The following is a 10832-nucleotide window of genomic DNA, read 5'->3' on the forward strand; positions in this document are numbered from 1 at the left end:
TTTCAATACATTTTGGTTGAAGACATCTTGACAGGTAAAGACTGGACAACTGAATGTCAACAGGAAGAAACCTGTCCAACATCCATTTGCAACCAAGTAAAAAAAGTGACACTACAAGGATTTTAGCAGCATGAAGATTCATATTCCAGCTCCCGTGAATGTTAATCTTACAATGGCCTTCAGGTAGGATGTCATTTTTCAAGCAAGAGTTTGAAGCTAATTAGAAAAACGTTTCGACTGGGTAAGGACAAAACACTGATGGGGCCTAAGCATGCATCAACGCTGCTGTCAGATTTACTGCTGCTTAAGTCCATCTCTGGTCGACTCAGACTTGAAGACAACACACTGATCTGAGACAAAGGGTTTGAACAGACCTCCTCCAGATTTACAGTACATTATGATCGGCGCTCTGTGTTGAGGCTGACATCGCTGTATATCAGCTGAGGATTTATGGAGTGCGGTAGAGGAGTGTGATGTGAGCGGCTTGCTCACGAATTACACACACACACACACACACACACTTAGGGAAGTGATGGAATGATGGGAAACGGTGTCAGATTTGCCCAACTCATAAAAATGTCTGCTCGTTCATACGCTTGCAATCAAATGCCTGTGAAGGGCGACAGTTGAAGTGTCATATGCACACTTACATCTACACTTACACACACATGACATCATCTTCATGCCAATTCGACTCAGTGTAGTTTACCTGCAACTTGAACTTCTGGATAGAATTCCTCAGTTTCACCTCCATCACCCTCTATCTCTCGGGTGTTTGTGTGTGAACCCACACACAAACACATAGACAACCTTCCCAAATGTAAGGGCGTGTCGATACTGATCTCAGGGCTTATCAGGCCAAAAACAGGCATGATATACAATGTATACATTTAAGTATCAACAGATTTGAGTTAGACAGCCCTTCATTTAATCCAATAATGATTAAATCAGCTTACTTAATACAATTTTCAGTTTTAGAGAAGAGTTACTGATGTTCTTGTTGAATTACAAAGACACTGCATTTTGCTCACAGCTGCTGTTGGAATCAATCAAAAAACTTTGGCTGGATTCAGACATCCAGAAACTCATGTTTAATGTTATGCTATGAAATCATATTTGATACGTAAAAATGTCTCGAACATCAACCCGAAACCTTCATTGTAAAATTATGAATCAATTCAGGAGTAAAAATATTTTTCATTTCATAACTTTAGAGAAAATAGTTGTTAGCGGCTTTTGATGTTTAACCTCTAAATTTAACGTTATTGTGGTCTCCCCCCCATTTTAAAAATAAAAATATCTCCAATAGAAACAACTTATGAATATAAACAAGAAAGTTTTAAATCAGACTACAATCATCCCACTGATGTGATTCAATTGGTTGAATCAAGCATTTATGAAGTGCTTAAGAGGAAACTTGAAAATATTTTTGAATATATAAATATATTGTGATGTTGCCTTAAAATTTCACATTATTTAGGGGCCATGTCAACCAGCCATGTTACAACGTGTATAAAGTTGTATCTCTAAATGTAAACTATTATGATTATTGAGAACAACCGAGACCAGTACTCAGTATCGACCAACTTTTAAGTTTTAGGTCTGTACAACTGTATTGACAGTGAAAAAGTCATTGGTGCATCACTAATACACAAATTCCCTTCCTTCCTCTCTTCCGGGGTCTTATGCCAGGATATCAGGGACTAGCTGCCGCCCCTACTTGGCCATGATGGAAACAGCATGACAGTCAGATGTCCTGCTGGGAAGACTGATGAGAGCATCCCATTTACAACTCCACAGCCAAGTGATCTGCTTCCACACAGTGCACACCACGCTCATTTGTGCTTGCATGTGTGTGCATGTCTTTGCTTTTGTGTGTGTGTTGACAAATGATTCATGACCACCGACATCAACAGACCTTAAACTATAACTCAATAACTAAATATGAGGAATTCATATTGTTTTGCCAATAGCATATAGTTGTGTGTGATGACATGTACATAACTTTTTATTCATTGACCAGGTTTACAGCATTAACTGTTCTGATTGGGACATTATGATTACTAACTAGGTGCACCTGTACAGCTGTTTAAGTCCCAATAACATTTGTGTTTGCACTGAAATAATATAAAAAAAACAATAATTTACACAATGAAAACCTTTCACTCCCTCAGCCAAGGCCTGGTTGGCCCAACATAGCCTGGCAGAGATCTTAATATCAGTTCGCAAATTACATTAATGTAATCCTTAAATTTGCAACCAAGGGGCCTGTGCTTTTTGCTATCTACATGCTTCCCTTGGAGACATTGTTTGGAAACATGGTGACACTTTTCACTGTTGCACTGACATGACTGTATTGTACCTGTAAGGCCCATCGATCTTTCCAAATGCCTAAATTATACAATATTACATATTGATAAGCATGGATTTTCTGCAGTAAAATGCTGATAAATCAAATGTATTATTTGTTAAACCAGCCAATAGGGGTTATTATTTAAGAATTTGAGAGCTCACCTATCAAAGACATTGGAGTGACTTTTGATTCCTCTCAGAAATTCCAGTCTTTTATCAAGAGGATTATTAAGACTGTACATCATTGTTATATAGCTACAATTGGTCTTGTTCTATCATTGTGATGCTGAAAACATAATGCTTTTATTCATATCTTCCAGACTTGATTATTGTAATTCCATTTTCTCTGATCATCCTACATTAAGTCTTCAGCCCGTTCAGAAGGCTCCAGCTGGAATTTCATCTTGTAACAGCTGATTCTGTCCAATCTTCAGAATTTCAAGGTTTTTCTTTTAACTATAAAGCCTGGATTCAGAAGGGATAAATCAGTCACACACCTATTAGGAAACAAGCGCGTCAGAAAGTAGTAAAACTCAACTTTTCTCATTGTGGGTCTCCTGTCAATCCTTCAGTTAATTACAAATCAGTTCATAAATTCAGAGCATTTGACTGCCTTTATTCAGATCATTAGAACCTATCATGGCACTAATGCCACTCCATCACCTTACCAAAGCTTACTGACATTTCATGTTTGTAATACCATTGATTTATTATATAAAAACTTTAAATAAATTGATTGCCATGTTGTGTACATGCACTAAGAGTGCCAGCCCATAATGAGCCCAGACGGATCCTGGGCCATGTTTTGGGGTCACCAAGTGATGGCGGCTGTACTACTTGACCTCATTCTCCATTAATTAACACACGGTATGCCATCTCCAGCCAATTAAGATGACCACACTCTCAAATGCAGTAATGGAGACCGAGATAGAGCGACTCACTTACCTGGCCCAATAAGCAGGCAGCATTACTGCTGAGAACCCCTGGTGGCTATTAGCACGGCCCATACAAATTAAGACGCAAACGAAACTGGAGTGCCTTGGAGATTGAGGTTCACTGTGTATAATGCCTCGTAACCGCAACATGACACTGAAAATGATGTTTGGTCTCATTTCCAGCATAAAGCATACCTTCACCTCCCCTTCTCCTATTAAAACCTGAGACTCTTCAATTAGAGCCATTTGCATTTCGCTAATATCATAATTGTAGCCATGGTCATTAATAGGAAAGTGGAAAATGAGTGTAGTAGTCAAGGCTTAATCCAAGCTGGGGGAGAACACATATCTCCTCCCTAACTATCACCAACCCCGCCTCCCTCTCCCGATGAGTGGAGACGACGGCATTAGCAGAGCCTGTCACCGCTCGTGGCCTGAGAGTCATTTAATGTAACCTTGATTTAACTATAACTCAATAACTAAAAATAAGGAAGTCACTAAGAGCTATTTGTTAATGGGCTATGAGCTGTTGTTGTGGTTGTGTTGCAGCCTCCTTAATCAGTTTAGAGTGCAGGCAAGAAAAAAAGTCACAGACAGGAGGTAGAGCAGGTCATCCTTAAACCAAAGGTTGGCAGTAGGATCCCTGTCTCCCCCATTCGGTGTGCCAAAGTGTCCTAAATGTCATCACTGTAAAATTACTTAAATTTTGACGTACACACAGTGGAGTTCACCATAAACAAGAGTGAGATGAAAATTCTAGGCCGGCTACTGAACCCCAAATTGCCCCTGACAGCTTTTCTGGCAGTGTATGATTGATGTATGATAGAGAAAGTGTGTGTGTGAATGGGTGGATGGCAAAACTGTACTGTAAACCGCTTTGAGTGTTCAACAAGACTAGAAAAGAGCTATAAATGTACGGACTACCATTAGAACAGTGGATTTTTGTCATCATATAGACACCTACGTTTGTGCAAAAGAAATAATGTCAGTAAGGTACCGTTTCAATCATTTCCTTGATTCTGGCTTAAGAGTTCTTATAAAGCCCCATTATATTCAAGGGTGCAGTAGCTGAAGTCCCGTGTATAGCTTGAACAGAGAAAAGGAAAAAACATGAAACATGAAACAAGCGCCATCTGCAAGTATGTCTGCAGGCAAATCACTTTCAGTGAATCCTAGCATCACGTAAGTGGGGAAGGGGAACAGGGAACTTAATTTCATTATCGCTTGATTCTCGCTGTGAGGCAATTTAAACAACTGTTTGCATTTAGAGGCGATTCATTCAACAGCACTGCAGCAGTAGTTTATTGCTGTAATACCGACAATAGTTACATTTTTATGTTTAAGGGCCACTTTGAAAACCAGATGGATTATCAGTGGACGCTTATTCTGATACGAATAGGAGAAATAAATGCGGAGCAAATAAAAATACAAGCTTACAAGCACAACCGTACAAGCACTTGCCAGGACTGCAATCAGGGCAGGTAAACATGCTTCAAGTGTGTATTTAAATTCCAACCAGTTAACTTCCAGCAAAGTAGAGACCCTAAAATCTGAGATTTTAAGCATTCCCACTAAAAAGCAGAAAGTAAAGACCTGCTGCTGAGCACAGTCCACAGAACCCTTAAGCAACCAGTGCTGCACAAAGAGCTGACCCTGAACTGGAGAGAATCACTTGTCTTTTCCATAGTTGTGAACGCGCCCCTTGTGGTGAACATGCTGAACAATGTCCCTTGCATGGATGCAGCTACAGAGCACTGGTCGTCCGTTTACTCAAAGTTTAAAATCATTAAATGTACAGACAAATGACTAGAGACTTCGGGACTTAGTAGATACTAGGGATGGGGGGAAAAATCGATTCAGTTACAAATCGCGATTCTTGTGAATGACGATTTTAAATCGCCATGCTGCCTCCAAAATTGATTTTTTCTAAAACATATTTATTGGTCTATACGGGGGGATATATGGGGGGGGGGGCAAGTTGACCAGCTCTTGTTTTTGCACAAGAATCTAAACATACCCAAGCACTAGCTTTGCATCGCCTACATGCAGACAACAATGAAGCACAGCCTACTTTTTGTTTATTTCAAAGTTGAAATAATGAATGAACTTATTTCTATATTTCTATTTAATTTACCTTTTATTTATGGTTTAAAAGTAGCCTAAGTGGCCTACATTTCTTAATCTGTCAGTTTGTGTGCAGTTGACAGGGGCTATACAATAATAGGGCACATTTTTATTTATTTTCTCTATTGGCTGCCCGGCAGTCATTAAGTTAATGTTAATATTTGAAATAAAACTTGTAAAGCTCTAAGTGAATTTGACTGTGTTGTATTTGTACTATGATTAAACTTTTTTCCATGGTCCAATATTTAAAAAAAATAATAACCAAAAGAAATCGCGGGAAATCGTAATATCGAATCACAATACTTTCAGAATCGCAATACTTACAGAATCGCAATACCCAAAGAATCGCAATACATATCGTATCGCCACCCAAGTATCGTGATAGTATCGTATCGGGAGGTCTCTGCCGATTCCCGTCCCTAGTAGATACTGTGTAAAAATCCTCTGTCCGGCACTTAAGTCAGCTTAAGCTCTGTTTAAATGTTCTTTAGAAATTACCCTTTCTTACTTATGTTTGAACTGTAGATAAAAAAATACATATTCGGGAATTTACAAGCAGATTACCTCAGCATGATGATTTTAAGATTGGATCCACTCATAGTTGGTTGATGCCGCTTTGAATCAGCAACCCCTAGAGGCCACAGGTAAGCCACCTCTCAAAGGGAAATGTAAATTTGGCAAACATGGTGGTCTCAGCCAACTTTCCCAACATTTGATCGATTTGGTTTCTGATGCCGGTTTAGAAGCAGTGTTATTGCTCACCGAGGCCCACTTACTTGTTCCACCCAAGGGTCTCCATCTCAGAGATGAGCTGCGAGTAATACTGAGGAGGTGGGATGGAGCTGCACTCAGGTCGGCTCTTCAGACCCACTTCCTGCAACAACACAGAGAGCGCTTCTTATTTTAAGCCCAGATTACTATGCACATCGCTGCACAACTCAACAACCATGCACCATCTCGTTTCTGCTAAAAGCAAATAAGGTGAATACAAAAATGCACTCAGGGTCAATAGGTCAAATGCCTCTGTTTGTCAGCAAACATACAGGCTGTCACACTTTTTAATAATTTATCAAAAAAATATACAGTATGTACATGTGTGAGTCGCCGTCAAGGTTATTGATAGTGCCTGGAGGTTCTCATGCACCACCTAGTCTTATGGTAACAATGTCATGGTGAACGTGTTAACACAGCGTGTCCCTCTCCTCCTCACCAAGACAGTCTTCAGCTCCAGTAAGAAAGTGACAAGATCGGCCGACTGCTGCAGCCTCTGTGAGAAGTGGAAGAAAAGAGAGAAAGGCATCCTTGCATGTGAGGATAATGAAGTGACAGTGTCTACTTTTTTTCCTCTAGCCAGCCATTCAAATCAAACACAGCGTTTGTGATTAATGGGGGCTGCCACCAGCTTTAATAATTAATGATAGCTTAAAGGCTGTGAAAATAATGAACTTTGCAGCCCGGGGTGAAATATCAATCTCATCCAAATAACCCTGAGGGGCCACATAACAAATAGGGACATTTTCCAGGCGATGTTAATTAAACAGTGAAAAATATTTTTCTCTGCCTCTGAGTGAGGCGAGCCTAACGGGTGACAGAGAGCGCGGGAACCACGCCTGGCACGGCGCCGCAAACACAACGGAGACACAAGCAAAATGACATGACAAATACACAGACAGATAAATAAATACAGGAAGCACAGGACAATCGACATGATCTCAATCAAAGCTCACAACACAACTGAAATGTTACGATGCAACAAGAAAGATGTTCAGTGTGTGTGTGTGTGTGTGTGTGTGTGTGTGTGTGTGTGTGTGTGTGTGTGTGTGTGTGTGTGTGTGTGTGTGTGTGTGTGTGTGTGTGTGTAGAGTTTACCTGCTTCACTATGGGCTCATATCCATGCAACAGGTGTTTTAGCTGCCAGCTGCAGTGCAACCTACAATACAGAGTTATGAACAGTTACAACAACAAACACAAACTAAAACAGACATTCTGTGGATGAGCAATGATTCACAATTAGTAACATTTCTCAACACACTAATATTAAACCATCTTTATAATGTGAAACATAAAACATCAGAGAAGATGGATGATAATTCTCACTTGGCCCGTTTGAGCTGGTGATCTGGTGGCAGCACTATTCTCAGTCTGAAGTCTCGTTCCTACAAAACAACAAATAAAAAACAGTGTTCAGAATCAGAATCAGAAGTATTTCATTGCCAAGTACGTTCACACATACAAGGAATTTGCTCTGGTTATTGGTGCATACAATGAACATAGAAACATAAAAACGCAATAAATACAACATACATAGGAGAGCAATAAAAAATAGGAAACCAGTATATATTTACTCACTGTTTACTTCTTATTTACTCACTTTTTACCAATATTTATACAAAGTAACATTTATTATGTTATGTTGTTAATTTAACACATCCTAGAGGTGTGGGGGTGGAATAAAAGTCAGAGTCAGGTGGGGGTCATGATAGAATGAAACAGAAACAGAAACTAACTACATACATTAGAAATGCTTAAAAACAAAACTGACTCATGAAGGCAGCACAGAATTCTGTCTGGAAATTGGAAATATGAAGTTCCTCTACGTACAGTAGGGGACACCTTCAAAGTGGAACTTAACTTTTATTCAAGTCTGAATCAATGATATTAATTGTTTGATTTAGCGTAAAGCAAGAAGTTAATACTACTTATGCTGAATGAACTATCGCCTCTTTCTTTCTCTCCTTTCTACAACTCCCTTCTTCTAGCACTGGCATAGTTTTAGTGGTGATGTGCTCAAATATAAATCTAAAGTTTTAGTGACGGTGTTGTGGAGATACTCGTGGTCTAGGCAAATCTACTGCATAAGTTAATCTAAAATATCTTTAAATTCATACATTTGTCAGTGCAGACAGGAGAGACTTTCTTGTCAGAACATCCAATAAATAAAGTTAGCTAGAGTTAGCTGGAGTTAGCTGGAGTTAGCTGGAGTTAGCTGAAGTTAGCTGAAGTTAGCTGGAGTTACCTGGACGGTGATGAATCCGTCATAGATAGTTCTGTCGGAGTTGAGGGGCAGAAGCATCGGGTTGTCTTTCACCAGTGACTCCATCGTTCAACCTCCAGCCACAGACTCTCTCTCCTCAGCTGAAGTCAAGCAGTCCCACAGGACACAGGAAGTGACTCAGCAACACGGAGCTAACACGTACGTTCACATATTTCAAACTAATGCAGATAAAACACCGGCTGCGCAGCTGTATCTTGCTGTATAAGCAGGTTTTAAGCTAGCATTATCGTTAGCATTAGCATAGTGAATGAAAACTACACATCCCTCCATGAAACATAAACAACGACGTCACGCAGATGCCTTCACCAACTTGTAAAAACATCGGAATTCCGAGACACACACGTTGGTGAGACGTTTAGATGGATAGATGGATAGATGGATAGATAGATAGATAGATAGATAGATAGATAGATAGATAGATAGATAGATAGATAGATAGATAGATAGATAGATAGATAGATAGATAGATAGATAGATAGATAGATAGATAGATAGATAGATAGATAGATAGATAGATAGATAGATAGATAGATAGATAGATAGATAGATAGATAGATAGATAGATAGATAGATAGATAGATAGATTGATTGATTGATTGATTGATTGATTGATTGATTGATTGATTGATTACTTTATTCATCCCCGAAGGGAAATCAAGATGTCATAGCAGCCGGTATATTTGAATACAATAAAATACAATACAATAGAATAAAATAAAAAATATTGAGGTAGAAAGAATAAAAACAGAAACACAAGATAAATAGGTAGATAAGGTGCAGTGGCAAGATGATGGTAATAGTACTGATGATATGATGGTAATGTTATTGTTAGACAATATATAAAAATAGTACAGTATATATAGTATATAATATAACATAATATATATTTATATAAGATAGTAATTATACCAATATAATAGCAGTATATAGTAATAATGGCAGCAACAGTATATATAATAATAATAGTAAAAGGTCAGTGTATTAAAGGTTAAAGGTCAGTTTATTAAAGTCTTTTTGGGGTTCGGCTGTATATTTGCTTACTGTTTGTTGCATTAATTAAAAGGAAAGTTAAATCATAATCTCTATCTAACAAAAGTACTTTATCACAGTTTCTGCTGTAGAACGTTTACTGGCATGACTCATTCGAAATTTGCATAAGCAATAACACAGAAATAGCTGCGAAATTACTTTTTTTATTTCTCCTGCTCAGGTGCTTAGCCTACTGCTGTTGTTCTTGATCGAAAGATGGATTTATGTGACAAATGAATAGAACAAATAATTCTGCTAAAATAAGCCATAACATGCAGTGTGTTCAACTAGTGGCCTAAAGCTACAAATACCCAATATAATTCAGGTAATAATAACAAATGGATATTTATTTGTGCAAATTACAAATGTTCCATTATGTTTAGTTGTTTTAAGTGCCATATTAAGTTTATATTAATATAAAAGCAGATGTGGAGAATAATTCCTTGTAGACCATATGTATATTAAATGTCATGAATTAACAGAGAGGATGTGTTCTCCAAAGGGTAGACCTGTCCGGGTCAGACCTATCCCAGGATTCATTTACCTGACGTTAGTCAAAGAGATAATGGGACGAGAGGTCCGATGCTTGAGGATCATGCTTCAACTCAACCCAACAGCAATAGTTACAAAGGTAGAAAAACGAACGATGGGCAATTAAACTTTGTCCAACTTCAGCTCTTTTGCTACACAACAAAAATAAGGTTGGGACGAGCTGGTGACAACAATCATGGAAGGCCTCTGTAGACCAGAGAGTCTCATTTTGGTTTGGCCATTTGGCCGGAAATGTTCAAAATGAATACACACTCCTGATGATTTGTGAGTTGTGTTTATTTTTAATTAATAAATGATAATCAATAATAATTTCACAAAGGTATGATTAATTCAAATAACATAAATAACTTCTGGAGTGACCTCTCTGCTGGACTTGTTAATATAGGTCACCTTCTGTTTTCCTGATGGTTTTTTAGACTTTAAATTGACTTTTTTACTCTGATCGACTCACATTTAAAGGTTTTCAAAGTCTGACAGTCTCCACTGACTCTCACGGAAATCAATGGATAAATAACCTAGGTCAGCGTTTTGGTGGTAAAGATATTATACATGGATATAACAGTAAAATGAATTCATGCATTGTTTGCTTCTGCATTGTTTCTGTGGTTACTTTATGTTAAAACCTAAGCTGCACTTTTATAAAAGCTAACACAAAAATCGTGTTTTTTCAGATCCTACAGAAGCAACTACACAACATCTAAATATGTTACAGCTGCACTAAGTGATAGTTTGTGGCCACCTGGGGGCAGTAGAATAAGCTGGAAACTTGACAATATAATGTAAAT

At 38.3% G+C, this 10832-nt stretch overlaps 1 protein-coding gene across 1 annotated transcript in view; it reads right to left on the reverse strand.

Moving 5' to 3' along the window:
* fancl (FA complementation group L) overlaps positions 1–8735 on the reverse strand; it is a 25737-nt gene extending 17002 nt beyond the window's left edge. Inside the window, exons 1-5 of the mRNA XM_061087551.1 lie at positions 8428–8735; positions 7509–7567; positions 7281–7341; positions 6622–6678; positions 6188–6285 (exon numbers count right to left, since the gene is read on the reverse strand). Coding sequence (XP_060943534.1) covers positions 6188–6285; positions 6622–6678; positions 7281–7341; positions 7509–7567; positions 8428–8511 — 359 coding nt within the window. The 5' untranslated portion in view covers positions 8512–8735. The remainder of the gene's footprint in view (positions 1–6187; positions 6286–6621; positions 6679–7280; positions 7342–7508; positions 7568–8427) is intronic.
* Between the last annotated feature and the right edge of the window lie 2097 nt (positions 8736–10832).

The sequence above is a fragment of the Limanda limanda genome, chromosome 15 (genome assembly GCF_963576545.1).
Source record: "Limanda limanda chromosome 15, fLimLim1.1, whole genome shotgun sequence".
In the NCBI taxonomy this organism is placed as follows: domain Eukaryota; kingdom Metazoa; phylum Chordata; class Actinopteri; order Pleuronectiformes; family Pleuronectidae; genus Limanda; species Limanda limanda.